Source organism: Cydia amplana, chromosome 1, assembly GCF_948474715.1.
Source record: "Cydia amplana chromosome 1, ilCydAmpl1.1, whole genome shotgun sequence".
NCBI classification, from domain to species: Eukaryota; Metazoa; Arthropoda; class Insecta; order Lepidoptera; family Tortricidae; genus Cydia; species Cydia amplana.
The window spans coordinates 30266176-30284533 of record NC_086069.1 but is presented as its reverse complement, the minus strand read 5'-3'; the positions used below and the strand labels follow the sequence as shown (position 1 = coordinate 30284533).

The 18358-nt window shown below is 40.7% G+C and overlaps 1 protein-coding gene across 1 annotated transcript; it reads left to right on the top strand.

Annotated features, from left to right (window-relative positions):
- Positions 1–19: 19 nt before the first annotated feature.
- On the top strand, positions 20–17953 carry LOC134662673 (serine/threonine-protein kinase grp). The gene is made up of 6 exons (XM_063518947.1): positions 20–186; positions 6670–6868; positions 7178–7342; positions 8727–8916; positions 13808–14023; positions 17409–17953. Exons 1-6 carry the CDS (start codon positions 101–103, stop codon positions 17951–17953), a joined length of 1401 nt encoding a protein of 466 aa, XP_063375017.1. The 5' UTR covers positions 20–100.
- Positions 17954–18358: the final 405 nt, after the last annotated feature.

Below are 18358 nucleotides of genomic sequence, written 5' to 3'. Positions count from 1 at the left end.
TCATCGGGCCGACCGGGTCGCCGGCTGGTCGCAGTGGGCCGGGTTTGACGCAGCGTTGTTGCAGGAGCCGGAGCCTGTGCCTGTGCGGGCGGCGCGCGACATGGCGGCCGCCGAGCCGGCAGGCGGCGGCGAGTTCGTGGAGGGCTGGCTCGTGGCGCAGGTGCTGGGCGAGGGCGCCTACGGAGAGTGAGTACCTTCTCACTTCATTTCTTGCTGCACATACCTACATCATAAACCGCACGCTTTCCTTTAGGTTAAATATCTATGTCTCCCGCCTAGTTTGGAAATATTTTTTGTTTTGTGACTATTTGTTATAAACATTAAATGTTTATTATTATATAAGTTGTCAGGATGCTTCCCAGGTTTAATTTGTTGAAGGTATTATAGTATAATTGACTAATATTGTATGTACTGCTTTTGGTCTCCATGCTCCCTTCATTTAGCCATGCATTTATTGGAAGTAAACTTGACTGTAGCTGGAACACCAATATGTTTTCAAACTTGTTTGGATGTCGTCGAGGTAGTGGAGTTGTTAATTTGGAGGATCATCAAAATTAGTAGTAATTTTTTTTCTAAATTATATTTCTTCAAAAAATAGATATTAAGTTTAACAGGGATGTTGATGGAAATCACATGACCTTTCCAGATCCTAAGAAATCTGGACAATCTGCCACATCATTTGCTTAGTTCCAATTGAACAGGTTGTTAATTTGCCCAATTTCTTTTGTAGGCAATTACTAATAGCAAATGTATTAACATCTGATTTGAGCCGTGAACTGTGCAAGCTAGTCAGTGCATTCTATAATGTACAGGTAACAAATGGCAATATGCATTTAATGCTAGAATAAAGAAAAGGAAATTGCTGTTTATAAATTTAACTATCCTCTCATTATGCACCAAATCTTATACCTTTAAACGAGCAATTCTTGTTTGTTTATTTATTTATTTATATATATATTTCAGCGATTTCAGAAACGGCTCTAACGATTTCGATGCAATTCAATGCAATGGGGGTTTTCGGGGGCAAAAAATCGATCTAGTCTTATCTCTGGAAAAACACTCATTTTTGTGATTTTATATGTTTACCGAGCAAAGCTCGGTCTCCCAGATATTAACTAATTATATGCTATAATATGCTCGAATATCACTTTAGCATAATGTATTGTAGCGCTTCGTGAAATAAAATTTCTTGACACAAATAATATACAACTTAGGTAGGTCACACAAATAGAGTCGCTCAGGGTGTACCGATTGTCCTCGCACATCAGCACATCACTGGTGGAAGCGCAGCATTAGTTACTTGTATGAAGCGCCCACTCCTAAAAGATACAGTTGTGTGCAATATTCAATAAGAAAATGAAAATTAGGGGAAAATTCTTTATACAATTCTTCTGCATTATTTCAAAATTAAGTGTAACCTTTACTTAAATAATATTGGAAATAAAAAAAAAGATGAAAACCGGATTTTAACCTCCCTCGCGGAACCCTACGAAAAATATACGATTGTGTAGGTACTATAATTTTAATTTACACCCACCCATTTCTAGATGACAAGTTTGACATCTACACCCATGTCATCCAGAAACAAATAAATTTTTCGAAGACGATCTTCGTAGCAGAGTGTACTAAGTACATAGGAGTCCATAATCCGGACTTTGTTCATTGTTGTTAATTTTTGACCAAATATCGGTTTTGTTTATTTGCTTGAGGCTCTAACTAAATATAGTGCCGCCCATGATGACAAACCAAGTACCAGTTGGTCAAAAATTAAAACGTTTATAATGACACTTCCTCACTTTGTTCTGTTCAAGTACGTGCATATAGTTAGCTTAGACGGACTAGAATAATTTGAGCACATGAACATCAAGACTGTCAAGCCAAGCAATGTTGATCGTGGTGATGGATTGAGATGGTTGAGATGTGATATTGTCGCGAGGCGGAACCGCGCTGCAGCGGCGGCGGCGCGGCGCGGAGCAAAAACGCGCCATCCTTGAGAGTTTATCCACCCCGCGCGGTCACTGCCGCTATATTTCGGCGGCGGCTGCAGGAATATTGGCGCCGTGGCTAACAGCGAGAGATTGTACATCACACTTACTGCCGGCGGTAAACAGCTCCAGGAAGTTGCAAGTTATGCGCATAGGGGGCATAGAAGCCGATCGGTTAGGCAATGTAATTGCGGTAGATGCTTGATTTTTTTTGTGTGCTAAGCTGATAGATAGGCCAATTCAGTATGGTAACATTTACTATCGTTAGATCTTTGAATGGAATTAAAAAAAAAATTAATGCCAAGTAAGATAAAATTACCCAGTATGTTCACAACTTCAAGGGCGCTTAAAAAAATAAAACATACTGGGTAATTTTATCTTTCTTGGCATACATTTTTTTTTAAATTCCATTCAAAGATCTAACGATAGTAAATGTTACCATACTGAATTGGCCTATCTATCAGCTTAGCACACAAAAAAAAATCAAGCATCTACCGCAATAATTCACGTCACCATAAATAAAAATCTCATCGTACTCGGCGATAGGTGAAAAATTAAAAAAAATTATAACTCCGAAAATACGAAAAATCGCGGAACATACATGGGGGTGATTCAGATAGCCCTCTAGGTCCTCTACCTCCCAGATTCAGTATATCACTACTTCTTGGGACACCTTGTATATAAAAACGTCCGAGTCTTAAGTCCCGAGTCAAGCCGTTTGTATAGTATTTCTTAAGCTCAACACAAAGAATAAAGCCTCCAAATAAAGAGTATTTTAATAAAGACTATTTTATCTTCTTAGATAAAAGTCTCAGTTGTTATCTTTAACAGAAAAAAATTGCGTTATTGTACGATACGAGTATATTATAACTCTTAAAAATGCATTGGACGAAATTAATCGATATTCGATTCTCTCCTCTTTCAAAATAGTTTTGACGCTACTGTGGGCTCACAATACTAGAATTATTGATAGACTTCTAAATCCATTTCGAAGTCGACTAAATTAATGGTAACGCCAAGATTAAACAAATGTTAACGACTAATAGAAACTCTTCCGAATTCTTGTATAAACATGAAATTCGTGTATGAAACAATTCTGCTTCCTCGTATTTAGGTAGGTACTTGACGTAGGTGTAAATGTGATGTGCATAACAGAGGTAATTAAACGAATAATTATTTCTTTAAAAAAAAAGGAACCGCCTTCAAAAATCAACCCACTGAAAAGCACAAAAAAAATTGTATATAGGATATAGGGGTGGGGTGGTCGGTGCTAAATCAAAATTTTAGGGAACTAAACTTTTAGACAAGCAAGAACGCTTGACTCGCTAACTTAGTTCTTGCACTACTAACTACTCGTTTTTTATTCTGTTTGGCAGCAAAGAATGTTTTTGTTGTGCTTTTCAGTGGGTTGATTTTTTGCAGGTGGTTCCCTTTTATTTAAAAAGAAATAAAATAAAATTATTTTGGTATTTTTTTAATTCTTTTTTGTATATATTTTTTACTTTTAGTCTTCATTTAGTTTTGGGCTAATACTAGTGTTGTCGATGGCCCACCTCGATAATAATCGGGTCGAAACATGACGTTTCGGTGCTAAACGATTTGTAAATTGTCAGATATAGAAATTTTCTTTCGTCCTATTATTGTTACTCAAATTTAGCCTAGATTAAGATTTGTAAAGAAAAAGTTAACTCTCAAAAGACTCGACAAGACACGAGTATATTAGGCATGTTAATGTGAGACATTACTTACACTCCAATCCCACTCTCACTTTCACTCCCACTCGCACTCCCACTTCCATCCCACCCCCACTCCCAAAATTTCATCTAAATACACAATTTCATCCAAATCGGTTTCAGTAAATCAAATTTGACGATATACCGATAGCCACCTACCGGTAGGTCCAATTGTTTTTCAACAAACTCTTTCTGAAAATCGTATCAAAATCGGTTCAGCAAACATACGGGTCAAACTGTGAACCTCCTGTTTTTTGAAGGCGGTTAAAAAAACATAGATTTGAAAGATGATTTTTCATTTTGTTGGGACAAAAAAAAGTTGATCGACCCACCTAGTGGAATTCCGCAACATGGCACATGACAACGAGTCGAGTTACCAAAACAGTAGGTGCCTATGTTGTACCAAATCTGAGTTCCACTAGGTACAGCCAGGGTTCAGCATCAGCTCTATCTTGGGTACTGCTCTCCCAAGTGCTCATCAAGGCATGACGGATGACCAAAACAGCATGTGTCTATGTTGCACCAAACCTGAGTTCCACTAGGTACAGCCAGGGTTAGTTAGTTAGTTAGTGCTTCTGGGCATTTTCCGCAAATCGAGAACCATTGTGCGTATTTTGCGTGAAACGAGGTGGCGCGGCGCTACTCTAACCACCCCAGCTCCTCCATGAAACCTAGCAGTGTTTTCAGGTTGCTGACTGCCTCTTTTAGTGTGCTCGGAGTCCCTAGGTATTTGTTCCTGTATGTTTCTACCTGTTTGCAGTCTAGGAGTATGTGTTTTGTTGTTTCCTCTTCTTCCATGCACGCTCTGCACATGGGGCTATCTGTTTTACTCATATTGTGTAGGTGTTTGTTTAGTGTGTTATGTCCTGTGATAAGTCCTATTATTTTACGTAGTTGTTGCCTAGGTGTTTTCAGTAGTATTTTGGTGAGCTTGTAGTTCAGTTCCGGTAAAATATCTTTGGTCTGCCTGCATGTGTCATTCCAGTACTATATATACACACACAGTAGTACAGTAGTGTATGTAGGATATTGGAAGGGGTATGATGGGCTCGGTTCCGTATGCCGGTGTCTCTGAGCCTTTCCTGGCCAGTTCATCCGCTGCATCGTTTCCTCTTGATCCACTATGCCCCTTTATCCATTGGACTGTTACTTTGTTGCCTTCTTTGCTCACTTCAGTAAGTCTTCGATGACATTCCAGTATAAGATCTGAAGTTAGTTTATCTAATTTACAGTCTGACAGTATTAGTATATTCTCGTGTTTCACTTGTCGTCTTGTTATAGCATTGCAAGCTTCTATTATACCTACGCATTCAGCTTGGAATACTGTGTTAAATTCGCCCAGGGGTTTTGAGATGTGTATGTTCAGGTCCTCTGAGAAGACACCACATCCTGTTCCTGTGTTTGTTTTTGAGCCATCTGTGAATATTCTTAGTTTTGTTTGGTCTAGTCCTTCTTTAGGATCTTCTACAGCCAGGGTTCAGCATCAGCTCTATCTTGGGTACTGCTCTCCCAAGTGGACATCAAAACGCGTCGGATGACAAAAACAGCGTGTGCCTATGTTGCACTAAACCTGAGTTCCACTAGGTACGCCCAGGGTTCAGCATCAGCTCAGCTCTATGTATACTAAAACCTGCCCCAGAATGTAACAAGCACTTTTCTGAAAACCGCATCAAAATCGGTTCAGCCAAACATGACATAACTATACAAAACATACGGTTCAAACTGAGAATCTCCTTTTTTTTTGAAGGCGGTTAAAAACACATGGTGTGTATTGCTTGACGCATGCACGCCCAAGGCCGCTACGCTGGTTTAAGCATCAACTCCGAACCGAAGTGTCCTTGAACTTCGAGTCTGCGCCGAGACGTCTATGCCGCGTTTACCTACGTTTTTTTTTACTGCAATAAGATTTGAAGGTGTCTGTAAAAACAGTAAAAAGCACATTATTATATAACTGACGGCCATAAAGCGGATCGGAAAAGTGCTCTAGTCCGTCTGACCGTGCCGAACATGTTAATGCGATATTACCAATAAAATGAGGTGCAGATGTAAGAATACCAGTTTGTGACGCTTTGGAGTATTTTCGTTTTGGAGCATTTTTTTTAACTTAGAGGGCTCAAATATCACCATAAATCTTAAATTGGTGATTAAGTTGGCGATTGGCGCCAATTATTTTCCGATCAAATCGGTCGATTTGCCCAGCTCGTCTGGACTCTATTTAACATACTATAGCGCTAGCGGTTCACCAAAAAACGTTGCAAATAGTGTTAAAGGTATGAAAATCGGTACGATTGATCTTTAGGACATTTGAAACTATTTGACCCGAAGCACCAACAAATTAAAAAAAAACGAGAGGAGTTATGACGTCATCTTTTTTTGTATGGAATTAAAAAAAAATGTTTAGAAAATATAATTATATTTAAGTCTTTTTGTAAATTATAATAAAAATAATTTTCAAAACATACCAAGTTTGGGCTTCAATATCGTTCAATATTTTTTTGTAAAATATGTACTTATACCTCAAATTATACCTAAATATCTGGGTGACATATAAAAACTCGAAAATGCGCGTTTTCCCAGAGATAAGACCTAGCTAGATCGATTTTTCGCCCAACCCCCGTATAGCAAATTTCATCGAAATCGTTAGAGCCGTTTCCGAGATCCCCGAAATATATATATATATATATATAAGAATTGCTCGTTTAAAGGTATTAGATATCCTCATATCTAACCGTAATAAAGCAATTGAAATTTTTTACATATAGTTTTTTTTTTAATTTTACAAAGTGTGATCTATGAATCTATCAATTAAATATTTAAAAAGAAAGCATAAACTTTATATAGTATATATACTGAACGGTATAAGTAAAAAAATGAATCTTATGATGTTTTAGGTTAAGTGTGTAGTTTTGACATCGGAGCACTTTTCCTATCGTATACGTTACCTCGGGCAGGGTGCGGCTGCTGGTGAACAGCGGCAGCGGCGCCTGCGTGGCGCTGAAGACGGTCCGAGCGCCGCCCGACAGCGACGCGCTGGCCGCGGCGGCGCGCGAGGCGGCGCTGCACCGCGCGCTGCGCCACCCGCACGTGCTGCGCTGTCTGGGCGCCCGCGCCGCGCCGCCGCACCACTACATGTTCCTCGAGTACGCACAGGTAGCACTATACTCTGGCGAGGTCTCGCTGGCTCCCGGATCACGGATTTACTTCTAATACCTACTAAAATATCAACATTTCTATGGAAATATTTTCAGTTCCGCAGACGAAAACGCGAGCAGAAACTAGTTGGTTAGTTAAAAATAAAATTATCCTAGCAGTTGAGTTTGCACTTGCACTAGTTCGAAATAAGTGGACCGTGAATTAAAAGTCAGATGCCTGGCTTCACTTAACAACTATTCAGGAGGCAAAATCGTCGTCCGGATTTGTGCTATACCAACATAGAATTACAACGACACAATCCAACAGGGAGGAGAGTTGTTCGACCGCATCGAGCCGGACCGGGGTATGTGCGCAACGCTGGCGCGTCGCTACTGGCGCCAGATCCTCAGGGGGCTGAGCTACTTGCACTCCCGAGGGGTGGCACATAGAGACCTCAAACCGGAAAACGTTTTGCTTGATGACAGGGACCAGGTTAGTGTCCACGACTTTTTATTTCATGCAAAGGTTCACAACCCACCCAAAAATACCAGAGGGCCTACCGCGAACCACGTACGACGTGTTGGCTCTCTGTCTTCGTACGTAAGTGTGACAGGGAGGCAACACGTCGAACGTGGTTTGCGGTAGACCTTCTGGAATATGGTTACAGATTGATCCTAATGATTTTTTTTTATGTTTCATTTTACATTACATAATCAAAAAATATTAGATTAATTGAGGTTTTATATTCGTCACATATAAAGAACTACACTTTCTTCATCAAAATTATAAAGTTTGTATTGTTGATGATTAATGAGTCTGTGAATAGTGAAATAGGTACATTTTCCTTGGAAGTGCTGTATTTGTTTAGTTAATCATATCGCGTAAACAAACATCATCATCTTCCTTGCGTTGTCCCGGCATTTTGCCACGGCTCATGGGAGCCTGGGGTCCGCTTGGCAACTAATCCCAGTAATTGGCGTAGGTTCTAGTTTTTACGAAAGCGACTACCATCTGACCTTCCAACCCGGAGGGTAAACTAGGCCCGTATTTGGATTAGTCCGGTTTCCTCACGATGTTTTCCTTCACCGAAAAGCGACTGGTAAATATCAAATGATATTTCGTACATAGTTCCGAAAAACTCATTCTTCCGTACGAGCCGGAGTTCGAACCCGCGACCTCCGGATTGCAAGTCGCACGCTCTTACCGCTAGGCCACTAGCGCTTCCAAATTGCATGTTTGTTTGCGTAAACAAGCATACAATTGCAAATTACTTGGGATGTTACAGATTAATATCAAAGTTTATGTAAAAAAATCTTTGTAAGCTAAAAATATTTCTACTTTCTCATTTGAATATGTTGACAAATAAATGGAAAGATTGGAAAATTCAAGGATGTCTATAATAGCCGCGTGCGCACACGCTCGCTCTGTGTGGACCCGGCTATTCTCTATCTCTTAAACGCATCTCAGTTTTGGATTAATCAACAAGTCGGAGCGCAAAGCAAATGCGTGAGGTTTTTGTCTCCAATAGGAATTATAATTAAGGCATTTGCTGATTTAGTGGAGGGGGGGCAGAAATGATTTAAAAAACGCCTTCTTTCTTTACATTGATCCGCATCCGACATCGGATTTTTAGAGCTTCGTTTGAAGGCGAAGGATTCCGTAGTTTGTGAGTTAGGTAGTGAGATTATCCAGCTTAGGACCTAGGGCCGGTAGACTCGATAGCGGCATCTTCGTTCCCGGATTAAATGATCTAGAATAACATTGAAGAACATCATTGTTGCGCTTTGTGCCGCCAACTATCCCTTTACTTTTTTAGTCATATTATATTATTACCTGTATATCATGCAATGCACGGGTGTCGGGTGTCCGACGGCAGGTGAAGATCTCGGACCTGGGTCTGGCGACGCTGTTCCGGCGCGGGTCTCGCGAGCGGCTGCTGGGCCGCGTGTGCGGCACGCTGCCGTACGCCGCGCCCGAGGTGCTGCGCGCCGCGCGCGCGCCCTACCGCGCGCCGCCCGCCGACCTGTGGGCCGCGGCGCTGCTGCTGCTGGCCATGCTCGCCGGAGGTGCGTGCCTGTTGTTGCCGCTGCCGCTTGTCGACCTAGCTGCCTCAAAATATACCACTTTTAACCCAGCGGGGGCCGTTGTTTACGAGACCGTGTCGGGTCTCCTTTGACCGTCGATAGTTGTCTGATGAAATAGTGGTATATTTTTGGCCAGCTCTGTAATTTAATTTGGCATTATTTTCGTGAGTGTACTTGCAGCCGACTCGAACGCGGAGGGGCCTCCGTGCGCGCGCGGCTGGTGTCTTTGGTATCCTAGCTGTAGGCGTGCGAGGCCCTAAAGTTATGGTACCGAAGTTACGAGTCGCGCGACTTCGTCGAACCGAGCCCGAGCTCCGCGGCCTGCTGAATGTGCATTTTATTTTTTGTTTATTTTTATTTTTCTCGGGGTCTTTTACATGTGTTCCATAGAACTGGAGTTTCCGAAACCATTAGTCCTTATTAGAATCAGACTTGTAAATACTTCATAGTGATTTATTTGATTACATAATATATTATTAATATAATATATTAGATTTTAATTTTATTACAAGGAGCATATGAGAAGAACTCTTTTATGTTATACTTTATTTTCAGCTTGTGTTACAATTGATTTGCAGAACTTGTTGCTTTGTATATTTGCATGTTCTCGTTGATTTCTTTGATATTTTAGATAATTTAGATGCTCATTCATATTTTTTAGTAGATGTGAGGAAGTCATAATGAAATGAGGTAAAAATTCATTTATTAAGTTGTTAAAATTTCATCACACTTGCCCGAAAAAGATCTTATTTCATGCAGGTGTACTGAAGGATAAAGGCCTATATTGATCCCGCGGGAGTTATGGATTGTGAAAAAAAAAGCTATAACTCCCTAGGGAGTTATAGCTTTCTTTTTTAATTATATCACTAATTCATACGAACCAAGTAGGTTGTAAGTAAAATACTTTATTTAAAGTCAAGGTATAATAAGGGAGTTTTACATTTAAAATACTTCGATTATATTTTAATATTTTTGTTTATGTTTGGTTATTTATGTATGTTTAAAAATATCTAATTTGATTAATTTAATATCCGTTTAAATTTTTTACACAAAATGTTAATTCGTGGCTGAATGCCGAAGGTCTGTGCCTTCGATGCCTAACCACAGATTATATAATAGTTCTTACGAACAGATACTTATCTCTCAAAGAAAGCGCAAATACCTACCGTTTTAATACCTACACTAAAATACAATGGAATGACCTTCAACGCGCCGCACCGCGCGCACCGACGCAACGCTAGGGTTGCCGACGCTTAAACTATAGATTCTATAGAAGATACCTACCTACTTAGGTATTTACAAATATAAGTTATAACTGTCAAACTACCATTAGAACTGGCCATATAAAAGCATAGCGTAAAATAACCATGAGATGAGCAAGATAAGTTGCAATAAGTAATTACAATATTCCGTTTATGCGTTTCATTCCGACGAGTGACTGCGAGACATTTTAAAAGGTCATATCTCCCTGCAGTAAACGTAAGTGTTTACGGCGTTTTATAAACCGCACAAATCGCACAATGAATCAATAATTCAATACCACCTACGTAGCTTGCTATCGTAAAAATAAAAACAATTGGTATAAGTACTTGTATTGAGAATGTCTCCTTACTTTTCCTATCTATCGGAAGAGCAAAAACGGTATTTTTTTATTAGTTTTGTAGTTTCTGCATTCAACCACACTACAAGTTGTGTTATTTGTTCGTGACGAAGACATTTCTTTTGCATACATTTTATCATATTCGAACGCGTGGCGACGCGACGTGCGTGCGTGAGTGCGCGTGACATGACAACCAACTGGCTTGCTTTTCTACCGTGAACGGGAACGGATTCGTAGGTATAAAAAGCGGTTTAGACTCGGGCGAGCCACGAGACGAGCCGCGAGCCGAGCTACGAGACGAGAGTGTAAGCGGTGGGCTCGCGGCTCGTCTCGTGGCTCGCAAGCTCGTCAAGCTAATATAATTTAATCACTAACGGCACGGCATAAGGTTTATAACCGAATGAGAAGCCGAACGCGAGTGTAAGCGGTGGACTCGCGTCTCGTGGCGCGGCTCGCGGCTCGTCTCGTGGCTCGCGCGAGAGTCTAAATTGGCAATAAAAACCGAGCTCGCGCGGAGAGTTCCATAGGCCTGGCCTAACCTGTCAAGAAATTACATTATGGCGGACGAATGTTTGAAATGTTACCGTATTAATTATTTCGCTTCAAATTTATTTTTTTCTTCGCAAGTGTGATGAAAAACATTGTGTGTAACTCCGGGGGTAAGAATATTGCATACTCGAGCCTGCGGCTGTCGTGCATCTAAAGACCTCGTATGCAAAATTTCACTTACCCCCCACGTTGCACAATTATAAGTGAAATAGTTAATAATTAATTGATTTATGGATGATCTTCTAAATTTTTATTTAAACTGTGTTGATTAGAATTTCAATAGTTAAAAGCGTTTCATTAAGTTAAGTACCTTATTTCTATGAACTCTTTATTTTAAATTGGCTACTTTTCTACTAGTCAAATCAGCTTCTTTTTTAGAACTGTAAAACGATTTTCTAATATGAAATTTATATGAAAACGTGTGTATTGACGTCACGGTCAACTCACCTACTCTTTATATTTCAATCCAATTTATTAAATATAAAATTGTATTTAAAAATAACTGCTATCTTTGTTTTTCTAATAATTATCTGGTGCTTTATTTCGTGCACGGTGTGAAATAATTTATTTGAAGTAGAGGAAAGTACCCAATTATACTGAGGGGGAGGCAGGGCTAAGTGTACTCCCCCACCCGACAAATAATGTAATACGCTTTTAGTTTTGACTATTAGTTTACTGAGAATCTAGTTGCCTATCATTCCCACTTAATATTATAATATTTTTTTTCTACTCCAGCACTTAAATGTGTCAATTAAATGACTGACAGTGATATCTAAAGCAATGTCATTTGAATGATTTGTCTATAGGCTCATAAGATGACTGCTAGCAGTCATCTTATGAGTATAATACAACTGCTTTATTTTTTTTAAAGATACTAGTTCCGATCATCTTGATTGAAAGAGGTATGTTTTCATTTACAATAAGAACTCTTTTTTTTTTTAAATAATAACTCAATTTTTTTTAAATAATGACTTTTTTTTTTTTTTTGCTGCAGCTGTCATAGAAAAAGTAATGTATGCAACAGCTCATAATTGGTTCTTAAAATTCTCGGGTCTTTTTTTTTACAAAACTCGACTACGTCTCGTTTTGTAACTTCGACCCTTGAATTTTAAGAACCCTTATTATATCACTGTTGCATAAACTACTATTGTGACAACTTATTTACAGGGACCCGTCCACCCCTTCCCAGAAAAAAGCGTTTAAATGGCTTTTAGTCGTTTATCGAATAGCCCTTTGACTTGAGCTCTAGGAAGGGGTTTCCCTTTCAGAGATATCGCTAAGCTAAAATGAAAGGGTATGCCCTTCCTAATTCAAAAAATTGCGTCGCTTTCTTCAAACTCGGGGAAATCCATTAGTCAGATTATGCGATTTTGGTATTAAGAAAAGGTAATAGGGTAGATATTTTCCGATGAATTTTGACTATTTTTAAATATGTTTTATTTGGTGATGAGCTCTATACTAGTGCACCAACAATTGGCCTGATGACACTAACGAAGAATCATGGAAATAATGGTTTCAAAGAAACATACATGTTAATATGGTTCTAAAAAATGGCCCTATCTCAGTATAAACATTAGGATTATTAATATATTCAATAAAATAAAAGTGCAAAATTCCCCAATCAGCCATTTTGACTGAAACGCCAATCAGAAGCGAGCTAAAGAGTGACGTCATCAATCCATGACGTATTTCTTAGAGCAGCATAGACAACCTCATTGACCGTAATCCATACATCCTCACCAAAGAGTTTGGAGGTTAAAAAAAAAAGTTATTTCGCCACTAAACATTTATTACGTCCAAAAAATATTATTACACGATGTAAAGTAAATATTCGTTATTAAATAAATAAAATGCTAAATAATACGATATTTCACCAAAAAACTTTTTTAATTTTTTGGCTGAATGGAACTATCATTGCCATGTTGGCTGTCGTAACCAGAAAAAATGAAAAATTAAAAAGTAAAACCGGCGCTCGGTGATTTTCAATCAGAATTTGCATGTATCTAAATAATTTATCTTAAATTGCAACCGTGTGAGAGTTTTTGTATAAAATGAGTTATTGTGATTAATATTTGTAATGTATTTATCATCCCTAATCGTAATATATGGTGCTGAATTAACAATATCATTCGGATTCAAGGGAAAATTCTTAACTGTAAGTATGTAAACTGTCTATCACCCTTCCACCAACAAATTAATGACGTCACAAATGGCTCGCGAGGCGTTTTCGCGCGAGGTTTAAACTAGCTATAAAAAAATGCAATTATTTATGCTAAATCTTATGAGTATAGCTGAAATATTATGTTTTTCGGAACCAATACAAGTGTACCGACAATAGTAAAAGGGATTTCAAAATTTGTCATCAGGCCAATTCGGCGGACGAGACGTCCTCCCTACGGTGCACACGACGGCGGCGAATGGATCTACTCTTTACCTCGTCTGTGTATGATGTATGATAAGGATCCAGACCGCATTTTTAGTCATCCTACTGCATTTTTCTTCGGGAGCGATTTTTATCGCTCCAGGTATACGGCACAACCGAGATTTAAACCTACGTTTTTTGACCACCACACACATATCATCACATACGTGTGGCGGTGGGGGGCCGCCTTTCATATGAAAGGTCAAGCGAAGCGCGTAAACTCTCTGTGTATTTGTTTAATTATTATGTACGTTTAATACATCATCCATAACATTAATAACAAGTGTAATGTATTCGCGCAGAGCTACCCTGGGAGCGCGCACATCCCTCCGACGAGCGCTTCTCATGTTGGAGCTCCGGAGCGAGTGACGGAGGCCCGTGGCGGAAACTGTCCGGCGGAGCTCGCTCGCTGCTCGCCTCCGCCTTACACCTCGACGCCAACAAGCGCGCCACGCTCGACGACCTGCTGCAGCATCCCTGGATGAGCGAGCGCGACGAGCTGCCCGAGAGGACCACGGGTTAGTATACCATGCCCCGTCCCCTGCCCGTGGTGAAACGGCGGAACTTATGTTTTATGCTACAGTTTAAACTTTGATATTTCACGCCTCACTCTATGTTTTCTGTAACCGATTAGATTATAAGGTTTAATCGACTGTTTCTAATTATTTTGTCGCGTCAGCCTTTAGATAGATGCCCCTCAATGGAGCGATTCGAGTGGGTTTCGAACTGCCGCAAAATGTATTTTTAAATATTACATTATTATCAGACTACAAACGATGCAACAGAGATAAGAAAGTCGAGAATAGTTGATGTAACAATATGATTCGAGTTGAAATTTATATTAGTTTAATATGAATTTGAGTAGATATTTGGAATGAAAGTATGTTGGAATATGCTTAATAGCACATTATAAACTCCCGCGAGGGATCGTAGAGGTGCGGCGCGGGCCGTGTCAGGTACTAGGTGACTCTGAGTGGCCCAGTCTCAGAGCTGCCTCGTGCCTCAACACGGAGCGCCGCTACGGACACACGGATATACCGATCTTGTGTATATAAAGAAGAAAGCCTTCCGTTTTCTGGACTAGTATTAACCCTTTCAGATCTGAAAATCGAGTGGTTAAAATGGAATCTAATAACATTGTCAGTTATGGTGAAGCCAGATGAGCGTAGTGTTGTGAGTTGCGGGTCGCGTAATGTCGGTTGCTTAATTTATGCTACATTCATTCGGTTTCGTACAAAACCCGTTTGGTTCACACGGCGACGAAAAATCAAACATGATTTGTCTGCCGACATACGTTAGTTAGAATTTCTGCACCTGCGCAGCCCGCAAAATGACTGTCTGGCTTCACCCTTAAATATGATTCACCACCACGTCCACCATCAAACCTAGATCAGTCAAATGAGTTACTCTTTATGAAATGACAAGGCGATCGCGGCTAACATCTCTATGTATTGGAAGGGTCTGAAAGGGATACTAGTGAAGGTTAGTTTGAGAAGAAGCCCCGACTGCCCGCATGAAGCAGGCCTGCGACGGTGCGGTTCGGTGCTTTGGCGATTTAGCTCCATGACGTACCGTGAGCTCATAAAGCTAGATTACCAAAGCACTGCGCTCGTGCGAATACTACGCGACTACCTGAGGACGGAATAGAGAAGATTTTATTGGTAAGGTTTCTCTGATGGTCCTATTTTATGCCAAATTGCCAATGTGTATTGGTTGGTTTTAGCATATCAAATTGTTACTTGATTCATTTTAATCGCATTTGATGAAATATCCTCCAGAGCTCAATGATTATTTTTATCATTTAGCAAAAAAATCATTTAATTTAACTCGTCACTTTACAGATGCAATATCTATTCAACAAAATTATAAAACCCAATCTTAAGTTTATTAAATCAGAGGCTGACAATTTAGACCTATGTTAGTCGAGAGGTCAACTTGTTGAATTTTACGATCTTTCTGGTACGCTCCATATAATCCCAATAAATAAATAAAAAACAAGCTTTTATCGCCGACTGTACTTATCTTTCAACAGGTAACTAATACTCATCGCGACAATTTTAACAAACTCAAACACAAATAGTTTGCTTTGTTTTATCACAGAGTTCCTATGGCCACCTCCCGTGTCCATCACCAGATCGGCTCGATCGTACCATAATATTGCATCGTCATCCAATTTCCATATGTATGCAAATATTCAGCTTCATCGGAAATCAGGAAGTGGGTCAAATTTAATTAATTTTTTTACATTTTTTTATTTTTTATTTATTTAGTAAACAAGCAGTCACATACAAATATGTTTAAACTTGTAGATATACAAAGACCTATAGTTCCATTAAGTATAAAATAATGATATTGGTAATAAGTAGAAACAGGGCAAGTTCGGTTATGCCTATTAATAGGAAGATACACAAAAGTGACAATTGGATACACAACTTATAAAGTACCTAAGTATCGATCATGGTTACAAACATACATACATTTCATAAGCCACAAATTAAAGAAAACTTTTTCTATAAGAGAAAACGTGAAATTTAATTCACGTTTTTCTATCTGGCCAATCAGTCCTGTTACATTTAAGGACCATAATACTGTATGAAGACATTGCTGTAGGACTGATGGGCGAGATAGAAAATTGAGAATAACATTTCACATTTTCCCCATAGTAAATGTATGGAAAAAGTTTTTATTAATTTGTGGCTTTTTAGTACATTACCGTAAGTTGACCCCTAGGAAACTATTGATACTGGATAGGAATGGAATCGATTGGCATACAAAAACAGCATGTGAAAAATAAAAGTTTTCATTTTCATACAAATTGTATGGGAAAAGTTTTCCTTGGTTTGTGGCTTTTTTAGCCGGAAATTTTTTTTGGCTCCATACAAGCTTTTGATTCTTAATAGGAATGGGATCGATTGGCATCAAAAAAAAAGTTTGTCAAAAATGACCTTTTTCTCGCACCCTGTATGTTTTTTCCAAAATCTGTAAAAGCCAATCTTCATTAATTTGAAATCTAGGGAAGGTCTTCTTAGACCGTTTTCTCGTAGTAGCACGGGATCCGGTAGCTGCCCTCACTGACCCAAAAAGAAAATCCTCCCTGTATTTACCGAAAGACAATGAAAAGATATCTAGATTTATGAAGTTAACGTTACAATTTAACGTCACATTACCACAGAATAACTAATAGTACTACCGTACAGAAAATTCACTCCTTCACAAAAGACAGATTTAGGTATAAAATTACACCTATATCGCCGCCGGCAAGCAAAATTGAAACTTATAACCGCGCATGAACCGAGAATCTCCTTTGCGCGCCGCAGTTTTATGACCGAGCTGTGAGTGTCGGCACGGGGTTATCACTTGACAAGTTTTTATACCTAAAGTCTATTTTTTTATTCGGTAGACTGAAATGACAGTTCATAGTATGAACATAAAATGTCATACTATGAACTGTCATTTCAGTCACCGAATAAAAAATTGACTTTATACCGACTGATTTATTATTTTTAAGATAAATATGTAGGAATTACAAACGTTGATTATGTAAACATACATTTTTTATCCGGAGATAGTAAGTATGTCTGATTCTCACGGAAGTAAGTTTCGAAGCCATTGTGTATTTTCAATTTTGCGCGAGCGCCGCGTGACACGACTATCGATCGTGCACGCCGAGCGGCAGCCCACTGCCTTACACCTGTCCGATGGGCGCGACGGCCAAATGTACCTAAACTGCGGAGTGACACCCCCCTGACATTACACAATTTTTAACAACGTAGTCCAGCAGTTTCGGAGAAAATAGGCCGGGACAGACGAGGGATCCCACGGGGGTTCCGTTTTTGTCCTTTCGAGGTCGGAACTAAAACTAATGCAATTTAATCGATTCAGACACGGTCCGTTTCGTTTTAGAGTCGCGCACGTGGTGCTCGCAGCCGGCGGCCCGGCCCCCGGCGGCCGCGCTCGACGAGACGGACGGCGCGGTGGCGCTGCTCGTGCACTCGCAGCCCGCCGCGCCGCGCGACCTGCTGCTGTCGCAGGCCACGCAGGGCGGCGGCGGCGTGGTGGCGCGGCTCGTGCGGCGCATGACGCGCGTGTGGCTGCGCGGGGACGAGCGCGGCGCGCTGCTCGCGCTCACGGCGGCGCTGGACGCGCGCGGCATGGCGTGGCGCCGCCTGCCGCAGTCGCCGCACCTGCTCGCGGTCGAGTGCGGCGGCGACGTGCGCATGCGCGCGTGGGCCGTGCGCGCGCGGCCGGCGGACGGCGAGCGGGTCGCCGGGCTCACGCTGCTGGAGTTCCGGCGCTCGCGCGGCTGCGGGCTCGCCTTCAAGCGCCGCTTCCTGCAGCTGCGCGCCGCGCTCGCCGCGCACGCCGCGCCGCCGCCCGCCGACCCCGCCGCCGACCTGGTGGCGCCGCCGCTCCACCCCCACCCCGAGCCCATGGACGCCGACCCCTGACTGGACCCGGCCCGTGGTGACGGAGACCCGATTTGTAGTATTAAGTTTTATAAATTAAATCATCGTTTTTACTTTTTTAAATATGTATTTTAATATTTTTACTATTCCCCTTCTATCTTCTCCCTCCGTTTATCGTCGAGATCGAAATACGATGTTAAAGTATGAAAGTGACGTGTGAGACATGTAAAATATAACCCTTCCGGGGCCCTATGTCCAAACGTCCGAGGAGTCGACACGTCCGAGGGTCAAAACGTCCAAGTAATCAATATGTCCAAGGAGTCGCAATGTCTAGAGTCGATATCTCCGAGACCTGTTAAATAAGAAAACTAATTGCACTAAAATAAAAATTCGGATCGACAACGAAATTACTTTTTGTAAATTTTCTATACAATCGTAAGTTACCGC